The sequence below is a fragment of the Coffea arabica genome, chromosome 7e, assembly GCF_036785885.1.
Source record: "Coffea arabica cultivar ET-39 chromosome 7e, Coffea Arabica ET-39 HiFi, whole genome shotgun sequence".
NCBI classification, from domain to species: domain Eukaryota; kingdom Viridiplantae; phylum Streptophyta; class Magnoliopsida; order Gentianales; family Rubiaceae; genus Coffea; species Coffea arabica.
This window is the reverse complement of record NC_092323.1, coordinates 25,079,276-25,095,338: the sequence shown is the minus strand read 5'-3', so window position 1 is coordinate 25,095,338 and position 16,063 is coordinate 25,079,276. Positions and strand designations below refer to the sequence as shown.

General features: G+C 34.0%; 1 protein-coding gene across 9 annotated transcripts; it reads left to right on the top strand.

Annotated features, from left to right (window-relative positions):
* Positions 1 to 3,875: 3,875 nt before the first annotated feature.
* On the top strand, positions 3,876 to 11,355 carry LOC113718552 (uncharacterized). 9 transcript variants are annotated; one of them, XM_072059052.1, is made up of 5 exons: positions 3,876 to 5,999; positions 6,090 to 6,182; positions 7,069 to 7,142; positions 7,408 to 7,553; positions 8,758 to 11,355. In XM_072059052.1, the coding sequence occupies exon 1, from the start codon at positions 4,023 to 4,025 to the stop codon at positions 5,946 to 5,948; it is 1,926 nt and encodes a 641-aa protein (XP_071915153.1). In that variant the 5' UTR covers positions 3,876 to 4,022; the 3' UTR covers positions 5,949 to 5,999; positions 6,090 to 6,182; positions 7,069 to 7,142; positions 7,408 to 7,553; positions 8,758 to 11,355. The 9 variants fall into 9 exon arrangements, with proteins under 9 accessions (XP_071915153.1, XP_071915154.1, XP_071915152.1 ...); XM_027243730.2 differs by lacking the exon at positions 6,090 to 6,182 and having other exon boundaries at positions 3,877 to 5,999; positions 8,758 to 9,044; positions 10,868 to 11,355; XM_072059053.1 differs by lacking the exon at positions 6,090 to 6,182 and having other exon boundaries at positions 3,876 to 5,957.
* The last annotated feature ends 4,708 nt before the right edge of the window (positions 11,356 to 16,063 follow it).

Sequence of the window (16,063 nt, the reverse complement as noted above, 5' to 3'; positions counted from 1 at the left end):
TGGCATTTTATCTTCTTGGATAATTAAACTTTTTAATCTTTCCAAATATTCTTTTTTAGCTATTGGATCATTAATCTTTTCTATTATGTCTAATAAGAATTCTTTATCTTCTTTTTTAGTTATGACATTTATATATTTTGGATTATTTGAACAGTTACAATCTTCTTCACTTTCTGAAGTACTTATGTCATTATAATAATCGTCTTCTGAACTTTGATCTTTTTTATTTATTAATAAGTTTATTAATTTATTTTTAATCTCTTCTTCTTCTGCACAGATTTCAGTAATTTTTTCTTTTAAATTACATTTATTTGCTTTATGTCCTATTTTCCCACATTTGTAGCAAATAATTTTCTGTTTAATAAATTTTCTTTTCTTTTCCGGTTTATTTCCTTCAGTTCTTTTGTATCTTATTTTCTTATTATTATTTTTTTTAATTTTCTTTTTGTATGCAGAGGGTGATTTAATTCTTTTAATTCCAAATGCATCACAAAATGATCCTACTTCTTTTGTTTTTGAACCATATTTTATTTGTAATTTTAATTCTGAGCATAACATTAATCCTTCTTTTTTCACAAAAGCAAATAATTGTCCAAAAGTAATATTTTCAAATGAAATTACATCTGTTCCCATTTCCTTTTGTAAACTATCCATTATTCTTTGTGAAAATAAGCTTGGTAATCCTGTTATAAATCTTTCTTTCCAAAATGAAGCGTTACAATCTGGCCTTCTTAATACATTAGTTAAAAACATATCTTTATACCATCTAAAATCTGATAATGTTGGACATCTTAAATTCTAATAAAACATTTTTAACAAATTTAAGATGTCCAACATTATCAGATTTTAGATGGTATAAAGATATGTTTTTAACTAATGTATTAAGAAGGCCAGATTGTAACGCTTCATTTTGGAAAGAAAGATTCATAACAGGATTACCAAGCTTATTTTCACAAAGAATAATGGATAGTTTACAAAAGGAAATGGGAACAGATGTAATTTCATTTGAAAATATTACTTTTGGACAATTATTTGCTTTTGTGAAAAAAGAAGGATTAATGTTATGCTCAGAATTAAAATTACAAATAAAATATGGTTCAAAAACAAAAGAAGTAGGATCATTTTGTGATGCATTTGGAATTAAAAGAATTAAATCACCCTCTGCATACACAAAGAAAATTAAAAAATATAATAATAAGAAAATAAGATACAAAAGAACTGAAGGAAATAAACCAGAAAAGAAAAGAAAATTTATTAAACAGAAAATTATTTGCTACAAATGTGGGAAAATAGGACATAAAGCAAATAAATGTAATTTAAAAGAAAAAATTACTGAAATCTGTGCAGAAGAAGAAGAGATTAAAAATAAATTAATAAACTTATTAATAAATAAAAAAGATCAAAGTTCAGAAGACGATTATTATAATGACATAAGTACTTCAGAAAGTGAAGAAGATTGTAACTGTTCAAATAATCCAAACTAGCGGGTCCCACGTCCGATATACCTTCTTAGTTTCTCAAAATCTAACCGATACTAGAAAAATCTTCTAAAAACTATATTTACTCATAAAAATTATTTAGAAAATTTTCTAATAAAGAAAATGTATAAAAGGCATGCAAATAATTAAAATAAGGCCTAGAAATAAGGAAATTTACGGGTTCTCACAAGTTAAAAGAAAAAATCAAAAAACAAAAACAAAAAATGTAAAAAAGGAAAATATGGGAAAAAAATTTGATTCGAAATGGTTCATCTATTTCTAGTCAAACACGATTTTTAATTAGGCCGAATTTTTGTTTGACGGTTTTTTAGGATAAGTCAGATAGGATGTCTACTCAATTTTCGGGTCAATCGGTTAAATCGATCGATCCGATCCGAGTTTCAAAACACAACTTGAAACATGGGAATCGATTGCTAATCCAATTTGAGTACCCCTGCTAGACAGATCTTAACAGAATACTTCATTATTCAAGCTCCATGGACTAGAACTTGCTGAGTCAATTCTATCTTTTTTTGTCTCATTTGAGAAAATGAGGCCTTCCCTTTTCTTGATGGCGTTGATTTGCCAATCATACTAGACTCCACATCCACCTCTAAAGAAAAACGGAGGGTGTAACAATGAGAGGTACCCCGACTATTTTCAAGAACAAATAAGACATGAGCCTAGGGGCGTGCAAGCTCAGAATTTATTGAATAACGACTGATTTCAAAATGAATTTAAAAATTTGAAATCGGTAATTCGAAAATTCGAACAAATGCGGATTCATGTGTTTCAACATAGGTATGAAAGTTGTATTGGTTTCTTGAATCCGGAAATTACTAATCTCGAAATCGAAAAAAGTATTTAAATACATAAATAATACAAATATATACTATACACGAATATCATGTGCAAAATGTATATTAGTCTTATAGACATTCAAGTATATGAGAAAATATGCTACTATGGAAATATATTATTACATTACGTTATAATGCATATTGTACTATATAATAGCAATGTATGTATATCATACATTTTGACTTCAGTAGTACTCAATTCTTATTTTAAAATTGAATCAAAATTGAAATGGTTCAACTCAAAATCGAATTAAGTCAGTATCTCACAAAAGAAGATTATGAAAATTACAAAATTTAATCTACTAAATTCTTGATTATGCTCACTTCTACTGAAATATTGTAATATCTGACCACAATAAGAACATTTATATTCTTTTTATTTTCAACGATGACTACCGTCATTTTACCCAGAAAAAAAAAAATTTATGACTACAGTTAGAGTTTATTTTTCTTTGGACCACTATAACCTTCAATGAATATAGAACCTGAGGATTTTAATTATAAGGGGAAAATGCACTTTTTATTCCTTATTGTTTTGAGTGTTGGACAATTTTATCCCTAAAATTTCAATTAAAACACATTTCATCCCCATAATTTTATAATTTTAATCAATTTCATCCCTAAAATTTCATGCAAACACATTTCATCCTCATAATTTCATAAATTTGACTAATTAAGGATAATTGATGGATTGTCAAGTAATTTGAATTGAATATCATCACTTGACCATAGCATACCAATTAGTAAAATACAAAAAACATTGGGTCAACCAAAACCTCAAAAATTATTTTTTAATTCACTTTCTCATTTGAAAAAATTAAGAAAATTTCACCCACCATTAGTCTCGTCTTAATCACAAATTGAACAAAAAGATTGAGAGGGATTGAAGTCGTGGAGAAGAAACAACCCCATTATGGCCAATTGGAGAAAAATTTCAAACAATCTTGTTACAAACCAATTGGAGAAAAATATTAACGTGAAATAAAGAATTGTTTAGATTGTCATTTATTTGCAAAAATTTTTGTTTGGATTGTGAATTATTAGAGATATTTTTATTGAAGTACTTTTTGTGATGTGATGTATGTGAGATAAAAAGGTAATTGGGAAGATAAAAAGGTGTGTTGAAAATTGTAATGATGATGTAAGCAAATATATTTTGGTAAATAAACCGCAATCCAAACAAACCCTTTGTTTTGTTGCATCATATATATGTTTTTCAAATTGTCTATCTATCTTCCAATCTATTATTTTGTTTCACATATATCATATCATAAATTAAAAAAAATCTCTTATTCAAACACACTCATTATTATTTATATAATTTAATTAGTAACTGAATTAAGTATTAATAATACAATGATTAACCTGACATATTAGTCATGTGATGATATTCGGTCCAAATTGGTTGACAATCATTCAATTGTCCTCAATTGTTCAAATTTATGAAACTATAAGAATGAAATGTATTTGGATGAAGCTTTAATTGATCGAAATTATAAAACTAGAAAAAATGAAATGTATTTTGATCGAAACTTTTGGACTGAAATTATCCAATATCCCAAATATTGGGGATGAAAAGTGCAGTTTTCCCTTAATACAATAGCCATTAAAAAATTGGTGCAATTAGCAGGAAATGAGTTACTAGAACAACAGAGATCAAGAATTCATCTCAGACCAGGAGACGATGAGGACGATGCAGAGAAGAGCTTCTTCCGCCATAATTATTACCATTGCTCAGTCTCAGGAAGCAGCGGCTTCATTAGGAACTACTGCTCCTGCTAGTTGTACTACTCTTGCTTCATTTCTCTCTGCAGTCGCAAACCCTATACCCCAATTAGCTTTTTACTCTGCTAGTAGTAGTAAAATTAGGTCGTCTTCTGGAAAAGCTCTAAAATTTCAATCTGGTTTGAGGAATGATTTTAGTAATATCAACAGTCTTGATGATGCTTTGAGCTTGTACAAGCAGATGGTCCGAATGAGGCCTCTGCCTTCTGTTATTGATTTCACTCAACTGCTGGACCGTATTGTTAAGATGAATAAGCACTATTGTTCCGTTATTCACCTGTTTAGGGACATGTGCGTCAAGGGCATTCCAGTTAATGAGTACACTCTCAATGTTGTGATTAATTGTTACTGCCTCGTGGGTCGAGTGGATTTGGGGTTTTCCATATTGGGTGGCTTCTTCAAACGTGGTCTTGTGCCAGATGTAGTCAGCTTTAGCACTTTACTTAAGGGACTTTTTCGAGAGCATAAGGTTCCTCAGGCACAAGAATTGTTCAAAAAAATAATATACAACAAAGTTTGCGAGCCCAATGAAGTTATGTTTGGAATTGTAATAGATGGCTTGTGTAAGGTGGGAAACACTCAAACTGCCATCGACTTCCTCAGATCAATGGAAAAAGGACGAAGATCTTGTAAACCTGATACAGTTGTGTACAACACTATCATTGACAGCTTGTGCAAGGATAAAATGGTTGATGAAGCTCTTGCACTCTTCCGGGAGATGATTGAAAAGAGCTTACCTGCGGATGTTGTCAGTTATAATTGTTTGATTCAGGGTCTCTGCAGCTTAAGCAGATGGAAGGAGGTTAAAGAGCTCTTCTCTGAGATGAAGGATTATAAAATTGTTCCGAATGTCTTTACTTTTAATATAGTGGTGGATGCACTGTGCAAGGAAGGACAGGCAGAAGATGCTGAAGAGGTAGTCAGCATCATGATTCAGCAAGGTCAGACTCCCAATCTGGTCACATACAATTCCTTAATGGATGGATACTGTTTACATTGCCGAATAGATGAAGCAGGGAGAATCTTTAATACCATGGTTACTAGTGGCCTTACTCCTGATCTCCATAGCTATGCTATTCTGATAAATGCCTATTTCAAGAACAAGGAAGTGGAAGAAGCCATGAATCTCTTTCGAGAACTTCAACACAAAGGTTTAACACCTAATATTGTTGTTTATAACACTGTCCTGCAGGGGTTATTTAGTGCAGGAAGGTATCTCAGTGCAAGAGAAGTTTTTGATGAGATGCAAGCTGCTGGCCTAAATCCTAATTTTTTCACTTACTGCATCATGTTGGATGGGTTGTGCAAGACTGGAAATGTCGATGAAGCTTTGCAGTTATTCCATTCAATGGAAGTTGATGGAGTAGATCTTCATGTACAAATGTACGGTATCATCCTTAATGGGTTGTGCAAAAGTAGAAGGCTCGATAGTGCTCGAGATCTTTTCAACAGTCTCTGCCTTAAAGGATTGGATCCTGATGTCAGAACATACACCATCATGATTGCTGGCTTGCTTTCAGAAGGTCTGCTCATCGAAGCCAAAGAGCTTGTTGAAAAAATGGAAGAGAAGGGTTGCTTGGCAGATGGTGCTACATACAATGTTATTCTGCAAGGACTCCTCAAGGGAGGTCATTATGACGATGCAATGGTCTGTTATGAAGAAATGGTTCATAGAGGATTCTCACTGGATGCATCTACTTTTTCCATTTTACTTGATTCATCTGCTAAAAATCAGAACAATCCTTCATTACCAATGTTGATGCTGAAGATTGATCCCGATAGCAAGAAGTTCATGGATGGAGGACAAAGAGGACCTTCACATTAGTTGCAACATGTTGGTCCTGCTGTTTTTTGGCCTTGAGCAAACATTAATTAGGTTTGCATTTGATCCTGTTATTAGTTATCATGTTTGTTGCAACTGAGCCTTAGTGGAGCTCTCTTGGTGATAGTTTGTGAAACACCTCAGAGATCATCAGTCTGGTGGAGAAGCCGCATTCCTTAGGGAGGTTCAATTGTTTGGTGTGGCAATCCACAGAATTTGGTGCAATTAAGTGGATTTGTACTCCTTCTTTTCAAGACTTCTTGTTTGTCCTTTCATGGAGAACCTCAATGTGGCATATCACTTAAGTGATAACTTGAACAGGCTATTTTTCTTCATTTTTCCTGGGCGTTGGTGCTTTAGCTTGCCTGTTAAGTTCAGTTTGGATAGCCACTATTTGAATTTGTTGAAAGTAAAGACTTAAATATCATCTGCAAGTATAGTTTGTGATATTCTATTTCTAGAAAAGTTTCAAGCTGTATTTCTATAATTTTGAGGAATTTTTTTCATTTAAGAATGATAAAATTGCTACTTTTACTTCAATTGCTAAACGGACCCAAATATGCCACCAGTTCAAAAGTGTAAAAACTTTCTAGACTAGCTTCTTGCTTTGGGTTCATATTTTGAGGTCCATAGGCATGTCCATTTATTTTTTCACAACATTTGACAGAATCTGAACTTTTCAAGTATGCTCCAGGAAAAGGTATTCTGATTATTTTCCCCTTTAATTGTCAATGCTGTGCCAAATTATATAGATATCCTGTAGAAGTGTGGCAAAATATCATTCTCTTGCAATAACTTGAAATAATTCATCCAAGAAACTCTCTCTCTCTCTCTGTCTCTCTCTCTCTCTCATATATTTCTCCTCATACATAAATCCATTTGTGTGTTTGGTTGTTCATTAACAATATACTTGATTATGGGATTCTTCAAGATTAATATTTGGTTGTTCCTAAGTTGCAATGGTAACTAAAGAAAGGTTTTTATTGCAAAACTGTACTTTCATTTGATCACCATCTGCAATGGTTAAAAAAAAAGGTCGGTAATAATATAATTGGTCTAGTCTAACAAACTTTGTATCTACCAGTTTCCTTTTTCTTATTCTTGTTCTTTTTGGATTGAGCAGGAGAGGGGTGGAATTTGTATTGCAGAGTGTGAAGATTTGACATCAGCTCAGACTGGATAGAAACAATTAATCAGGTATTAAAATGTATGGAAATAGTCATCATGAATTTTATATGTTAGAAATCAGTTAAAGCAGTTAAAACTATTTCTTAATCACTCTTGGGAACAAATCCTATGGCTCTATAATTATGTTTTTTTAAGTATCTTGTGATTAAGAGTGATGGATTATTTCTTTTGGCTGTGGAAGAAGTAAACTGTCTAGTAACTTATAAAACAGCATTAAGAATTGATCTGTTGTTGATCTACCATGTAGCTCTTCTGATGTAGATTTTATTTGTAGGGTTTTGATACTGCATGCACTAGTTTGCAATGGCGACATGTGTTGCAAAGAGAATGACCGTAGCAGGTTTTTGGGTGCTGTTAAGAAGAAGAAGTCTTCTTGCTCATGTTTTTGTCCTATGGTGGGGATTTCAATAATGCTTTCTGGTTAGTAATATGCCACATTCAGCTTAAGTCTAGCTCAGAAGGTATTATGTTACCAAACTGTCGTCACATGCATGGAGTTAAGTTTCCATTGAATTTGTGCTAGTTTAAAACTCAATTTAGCACATCTGATAGACGATTTAAAAAAAATGAAAAACATATCGAAATGAATCCAGAATGCTCCCACTTCTAAATATGAATGTCTAGATTCAACACAACTAGGGATAGCCCTTACCTTTTTTTTTTTTTTGATTAACCCATTGTGTAATCTTATTGAGGATGAGAGATATAGTGAGAGGCTAAAATCAAGTTGATTCAATTTCACAGGGAACGTGATTTGTATTTAGGTTATTAATATTTAATCTCTTTCTTTCATGATTGGGATATAGTACGTATCGGGTAAAAGCTGTACGGTTCCCTGTTTTGATTCAACGTCCATTGATTGCTATCTTACCATCCTCAGATGGACGAGTTTAAACCGCAAAATTACTTCAAATCACGTCGTACATAACATCAGTTTAAGTAGGGTTCTGAGAATTTTAAGTGCAGGTCTTAATTTATTCTATTTTTATTTTTTGGTAACAAACATTTAAGGACAAGTCTTGCATTGAAATCTTATGAATGTGTAACTGAACATGCAATAGAACAATCTAAAAACTTCTTTCTGTGCTTTGTCTTTTTCTAAATCTCTTCTGTTTTATATGCTTTGAAATCATGTTGATTGGAAAAGATACTATCCTACAGACAACTTAATCATTGGGAAACAATAAAAGTTTTTTTCTAATAGCTTATGCAGGAGCGTTTCAAATTTTGTGCAACAATACCCAAATTGTAAGATGAAAAAACTAATATTTCTGAATTCAGAGAAAAAAGTTTGTGATAAAAATTTTCTGTTAACGGGATTTTTCTAGTAGTAGCGTCTATTCTCTGTAGCTAGTTTAGTTTGCTGAAGAATTACATCACAATATTCGTTCGTACTGTATGCAGTACATTAATTTACTGGAAAAAGATATTCAGTGTAGAATGGAAATACTGAATGCATATCATGAATACTAGTAACCATTATTTATTATTGTTTGATAAGGTACTATTGGTCACTGGGGTGGAAATGAGAGATATTTGTTGCTTGTGCCTGTTTTTATTGGGCTTGATTTGCAATGATAACAATGACCTTTCAGTGATTGTAAATATTTATTTGTGCCTACAGCACATGTCCTGGAGTACCTGCTTGAGCATTGCAATCTGAAAATCGTTCACTGAGATTTGAAGGCTGGAAACATCCATCTGGATGATGACATTGCAGCTTTCTTAGTGGTTACAAAACTACCACATCACAACTCAAATCCAGGGAACCATGGGACACATTGCCCCTGAATAACTGTAAAGCCTTTGGAGATGACAGATGTATTTGGTGTGACTCTTGCACAACTTGTAACCTGTCAGTCTGCAATATTTCTGCTTGAAGAGGAGGAGGACGTACTATTGCTAGATAAGGTGAGTAATTCCATTCTTTCTTGAAATCCAGACAGACTCGTTCTGCAATATGGCTATAACTCAGGGTTTTGTATTCCTGTTATAGTCTTCTGCGCATTATGAAACAGGTAAATGCCTTGATTCAGTGGTGTTGGAATATTTAAACTTGCTTAATTGATCTATTTATTTAGCTTTGTGTCGAAGTTTTACACTATTTTTCTTGTGTCAAAGTGTTGTCGGTACTCTTGTGCAATTGCAAACTAATCTGTCTTAGGCAGACTTCGTTTCCTCCTTAATTTGTTAGTAGGTCCATTTCTTGAGTTGGTTGTCTCTAGTTTCAATTCTAATTAGAAGTTTCTTGTGGTGTTTGAGTCAGTTATCTTGCATCCAAACTCTTTCAGACTTACTGCTTTTATCTGCTACTATGGCTGCTACGATTTTGTTCAAGAAGAGAGTATACAAGAGAGAACCTCCATGTGCAAGCACTGAATTGCATTTCAAGGAAACACCGATCTAGATGAACTTTCGTTTATCTAGATGAACTTTCGTTTAACATCCAATCCAATGCCAACTTTAATTTAAAAGAGCTTTACCCTGCCATCAATTCAATTGTGATGCTAGACCAAACCATTTGGGAATTAAATTCAAGTTTAGTTGGATGTTGAACCAAGTTCATCTGAATCGGAGCAAGAATGGATATGCAATGCCTTTTTGGAGAACTTGAGCTGTCCTATGATTTATCTTCAATAGTGCCACCAACATCACCACCACCTCCTCCACAATAATTTTCTGCTTGATTGGATTTTCTCAAAAGTGCAACTTGATTTTTTATTTTTGCTGTATGCTGCCTTATGTATATTTCATGCAGTAGCCTGAACTTAGTATTTTTTTTCTGTTGTTATATGCTGTTTCTTCCTTTCAGCATTTAGTTCTCCAAAAGGATCACCTTTCACAACCTTTTGGATTCTCGTCATTTGTGGCTGTAGCTCTAGAGTGTATCAAGTACTCCACCATTTAGTAGTTTGTTTCTTTGGCAATTATGAGTTCTGGAATTTTTTTGGTATATATCTTCTACTTCGAGGAATAAACATCTTCTGCAAATAAATTGGCACTCCTTGCCACCAAACCAAAAAAACTTGTTGGTCTGCCTGTTGGTCAGTACATCCTGGATGTGTTCTGGTTTTGCCTCCTACATATGACAGAAGAATCATTGAATGTTTAGCATTGCACAATCTTATGAATTGCTTTTTGCACTGCAGTACTACTTTCTGAGTTCTTGTGAAATTGACAAAAGCTAAGTTATTGGTATATGATTTGTGTCCTTTACAAATATTATGCCAGCTTAGCTCCAAAAAAGTCCATAGAAGAATTCTTTTCCACAGAACTCGTTAAACTTCACACTAGCATAAAGCAAACTCCCATGATTATGTCTTTAGCTTTAAGGTCATTTTATCTCTCGTTCGAATTGATAGGAAGCTTTGTCAGGCATTTTCATCAATTTGTCATCTATTAGATAGACAACTAGCTAAGACTTATTGTGAATTACAAGATGTGGTAGAAAGAGATCAGAATCATAAAATTAGAAAAATTGATGAAAGTATTCAGGGAAAAAAAGTTTGTTGAGGGACTTTCCTTGTCTCTATTCCTGATATAGATGGTCTCAGTTGATGCTAAGTAAACTCCTTGCTGTGTCGGACAAATAGATGTGTTTAAATTGGTCAATAAGTTACTCTATGGTTGGATTCTGTCCTTGCATACTATTTGTTTCTATGTAAATTTGCATATTTGCGGAGTGTGTGCCAGGGATGATGTTAAGTATCCATGGACTTGTGATCAATCTCCAGAGCAAGAAGTTGCTGAAAGAGAAAAGGCTCGAGGACACCGTGGACAAAATCTTGCATGCTTTTGATGCCAAAGATATTGAGACAATCTTTTAGGTTGTGTTGCTTTGCACCCAAAGCTATCCAGAACGCAGTCAAAAAAGGCAGAATTTATAAGGACGCACCAAGGAGTGGGATTATCTGTGGTATCGGTAGGGTTGGAGCAGCTTGAAGAAGAAAGATATCGGGAAGTCTCCCTCGTGTCCTAACAGTTTTGTTTGGGCTGATGAATCTGCACAAGATCAAAAAACTATTCAATTATCGCAGGCAAGGTAGGTCCTTTGGAGCGCAATTTGTATGCGAGATCATCAGTGGCCTGTATACCAAGTTAATGAAAAACCTCTGTAATTCTCACTCATTCAACTACTATTTCATAAGTAAACTACCCAGGGCTTGGAGCTGGAATTTTGTACGACTCTGTCTAATTCAACAAGGCTGTATTGTGCATAAGATATAGGTATTTTTTTAAAGTAGGAGTAGGACTTCGTGCCTATAGCTCAAGACTAATTTATGTATTATGTGAAATTTTGGTGGAATTTTCCGGTATACGTTAACAAGTTGGACATTAATTATCTACCTAGGATTTGTAAATTATTTTACTAAAAAACAAGGAAAATATTTCAATGTAATCTTTTGTGATACAAATAATACAATGAAAACAAAAAAAAAAAAAAAAAATGGGATGCTGCCTTGTGCAGGGAAAAATCATGTACTAATGAGGTCATGACATTCACACCTCAGTATCTGGCGGTATAAGTTTGAGATGAAAAATAGTTAGACATCATAAGTTCTTTACCGATGCAAAAGGAGGAGTATTAGTTCCTTGCACTCGTTAACTTTGAAAACCTAATGAACAAAGGATGCATGTGTTTTACCAATGTTTGTTGCATATCTGAGTCTTTCAATCAGCTAATTACTCAGAATATCGTTGAAAAAAAGAAAAATCGGACACATATGGATCTAACAAGGGTGTACTGAAAGGCAAATTTTTTTTTTAAAAAAACTCTGGCACTGCTGCCAGCAGAATTCTGCAAAAAGCTTATGATCTTTTGGCAGCCGGCAGTCCAATTTTAAAAAAAAAAATTCATCTTTTTGTGTGACAGATGAGGGCAGTGCCAGAGTTTTTTTAAAAAAAATTTGCCTTTTTGGCTGTCCGGCAGCCATAATTTTGCAGTACACCCTTGTCAAATCCAACCCGGCAGCCATAGTTTTGCAGTATACCCTTGTCAGATTCATATGTGTCCGACTTTTCTTTTTTTCAATGATATTTTGAGTAATTAGCTCTTTCAATCAAAGACCATATTTTTGTCAGGCATTCTTTCACATTAACTCTTCCAAACATCCAAAAACTACTTAAAATCACTCCATAAAAATACAACAAAAATGTTCCAAAATATCCACCCACCCACATATCAACATCTTTTTTCCTATCAACGATCAATCCCACCTCCCTTCTATTCGGACACCTATCTCCTCCCTCCTCATCAATTGTCATTTGCCACCAGTCTACTCTCTCCAACCCATCTCCCACCTCTTACCCCTCATCTCCCCACCCTTAGCCCACGGCCCATTTCCCTCTCTTTTCATGTACTTGCCATCCCTCTTATTGTCTTCCTTTCCCAATTTCGTATGGCTGTCAAGTATGTTTTGAGTGGCATGCTTGATTGAACAGAATTTATTATCAATTTTTGAGTTTTATCAATTTTGTATTATAATGAGTCAATCAAAGGCTGAATTTCATTCTCTAATTTCCGTCAAATGTTGTAATTTTATTACTCTTCTAATAGCCTTTACATCCTTCAAACCAACATTTGTATTAGTTTCAATGTGATTTAGAGTCATATTAGTTGTTGATAGAAGTGCACAATTATAACTTCTCATATCTGATCTAAGCTATCGTACAAAGACTGTTAGCCTATTTTTATTTAATTGGAGCAAAAAATCAAGGGGCGGGCAAACAAAAAATTGAGTTATGGAGGTCGGTTGCAATTGATTCAAACAGTGTTGTCTAAAGTATATCTGCACTGGTATAGTGTGTTTATTTTGCCTAAAACATTGATTAAAAAAGTGAATAGTTTACTGGCTTCATTCCTTAGGGCAGGAGAGATTAAGCAGATGTATGGTGCTAAAGTTAGATGAAAGGAGGTGTGTGCACCAAAACAGGAAGGTGGCTTGGGATAATAGAGTACTGAGCTATGGAACAAATGTTTGATTATGAAGTTAATATGGAATACCGGTTCAGTAGCAAGAAGGAGAATCAGTCACGATGGGCTGTTAAGATACCAACAGATGCATCCACGGTTTGGAGGAAAATATTGCAGATTAGATAGTTGGTTCAACCCTTCATCCGACACATTGTGGGGAATGGAACCAAAGCCAATTTCTGGTTTGATACATGGCATCCCCTTGGGCCATTGTATAAAAACTTCACAGGCAACCTCCTTTACAACTTTGGATGCAAACCAGTTGCCTCTGTATCATAAATTATAGTGAATGGATGGTGGGGATGGCCTATAGGAAGGAAAGAAACAACAAAGGTAAGTGAGACTAAAAGATGCCACACCTGATGATTTTGTTCCCTTGGTGGAGTCTGAGGACCAGATTGTGTGGGAACGATCCTCTACTGGTATTTTCAATACTAAAGCTGCCATGAAGATATTACGTGGTTCAGGGGTAAAAGTGACTTGGGAAAATATGGTTTGGGGTAAAGGATTTGTCCCGAGATATGCTTTCACTCTTTGACTAATATGTAAGAAAAAACTGTCTACACTTGACAGACTGCGAAAATGGGGAGTTTCCCTAACTTCTAGCCTATGTGCACTCTGCAAGGGGGAGGAGGAAGCCATATATCACTTATTTTTTAACTGTTGTATGCCAAGACCGGTATGGACTAAAGTGCAAAACATGTGCTTGGTATATCGTGGGTCATATACTTGGGATGTGGAACTTTCATGGCTTGCAGCTCATTGGAGATCAAATTCCTTTGCAGATCAGATGAGGAGACCGGCCTTGGCTACTGCTGTTTATCATGTTTGGAGACTCAGAAATGAAGTGATTTTTCAGTTGAAACCTGCTACATGCGATAAACTTCTAAAGCCTGTTATCGAAGCAACTTGTGTTTTGTAGTTAGTAATTAGCCAGGCTTTCCTAAAACATGTCAAAATTTGGGAGATTGTACTCGAGTGGGGAGTGGACTGGAAATGTTTGTCAGTATAGAAAGAGAATGATACAAGGGGCCTGAACGGGCCCTTGTACTCAAGTATAGGAAAACCGTACCGTTCGGGGTGATTTTGTGCAAAATGCACATGGTGTGACTCATTTGCACCCTATGTAAGTCACTCTCGCCGACGTGTAATTGTAGAATAAAATTTTATGGACCCCAAACATGGTGTTAAAAACAAGATATAAGATAAAATTTGGATTTTATATTTTTTGGATCAAATCTTGGCCATGAACCTTCCTACAACTATTCCTACTCCTGTTCCAAGAGAATGGTATACTGTAAATAGTTAGTTGGTGGATGAGAGGCGACTGCCATGTGTACAAACTTTCATTACATCAATAAAAGTTTTTATTATTCGCCAAAAGAAAAATATTCACATATCTGCAATCGCTTTCAAAAAAATCTCTAACCAAAAAAAGAAACTATTGTCAGAAGAAAATTATCTGCTTGATTTTTTAGAGGCTTGAAAATTCAAAATTATGTACTCATTTTAAGTTCTAAAATAATTGTGTGTGTCTATGTACACACACATATATATATATATACTCTTATTTCAATTAAATACTTTTTTTTCTAGGTAACATGGCTAATGAAAGAGAATTGATAGGGGTCAATAGATGCTTGAATTTTACCCATTTTTATATCTAACTCTTCTCCAATCAATTTATTTGTAATTTCTGCGTTTCAACAAAGTTCTATCTCTTCTAATAAATATGGATTATATAATTCTGAGACAATAGATTGCTTGCTTTTAATTTATGACTTTAACTAATGTTTGAGGGTCCATGTGTGAGTTTTGAGATATGGGTCTCGGAAGAATAAAAGGGATTATAAAGAATAAGTCAAACCACAAGCTAATTCATCAATCAAGAAATGCAGAATGCAGGGATAAAGGGGCAAATAAGGCAATGGAGAATGAATAAAAACGAGCAGCAGCGAGAGTTCAAATTCTTTGGAAAAGAAGTTGAAACTCCAGAATACTCGAGGGTCAAATCCCCCCCTCCAATCTAGTTCTCCTTCCCATTTATAACCCCTTTTCTATGGCTTTATGTCATTCTCGTATCATTTCAGTATCATGCTGCATGTTTTTCATTTCTTTACCCTTTCTTATTGGATCGTCTTGCACTAGCTTCCATGTGCTAAGATCTTTTTGGATTAACTGGTTTTGGACTCCAAGTATGGTTTTATTGCAACCGCTTTTATTTGCTAGTGCCACTACAGTAAAACATCTATAAATTAATATTAGATAAATTAATAATCTCTATTAAATAATAATTTTTTTCGTTTCTGACTTGGACTAACGAGTTAAATTAATAAATTCGTTAAAATAATAAAACAATATTTTTTTTTTTTAAATCTTACATGACCCTTTGGTCCCATTAATAGTTCACTAAAATTACATATCATATTTTCCTAAAATATGAGTCTACTATTAATTTTTTCTTGAAATTTAAAATCTACCTAAATCTCATCCCTAAATTTTCTTATTACATCTAAAATTTTGAATTCTTGCATTTTAATAAGAAATTATGAAGAGTTATTGATGCTTTGAGTATTTCGTTGCACGTAACAGGCTCTAAAGTTATTGTATCATCCTCAACTTAATCATTAGCAGCATTTCAGTGATGCTAGCAACAATTTCTTCTAAAGACCTCTAAACTTGTATAGTTTTCACCCGACTAATCTAATAAGTAATTTACATCCATGTTATTACGAGGCAAACGCTTGGATGAACCCGGTCCGTGGCCCCACCCATGTACGTCACGGTTTTTTGTAGCAAGTTTACCGCACTGATGCTTTCTTCTATTGTTAGCTAACTAACGATTGGATTAAACAGCATTCCCCTCAGAAATAGAAAAGGCAGGCAACAAGAAAGTGGAAACTTTCATTCTTTGACTTCCTTCGAAAATTGAATTCAATAATGCAAAGCAACTTTG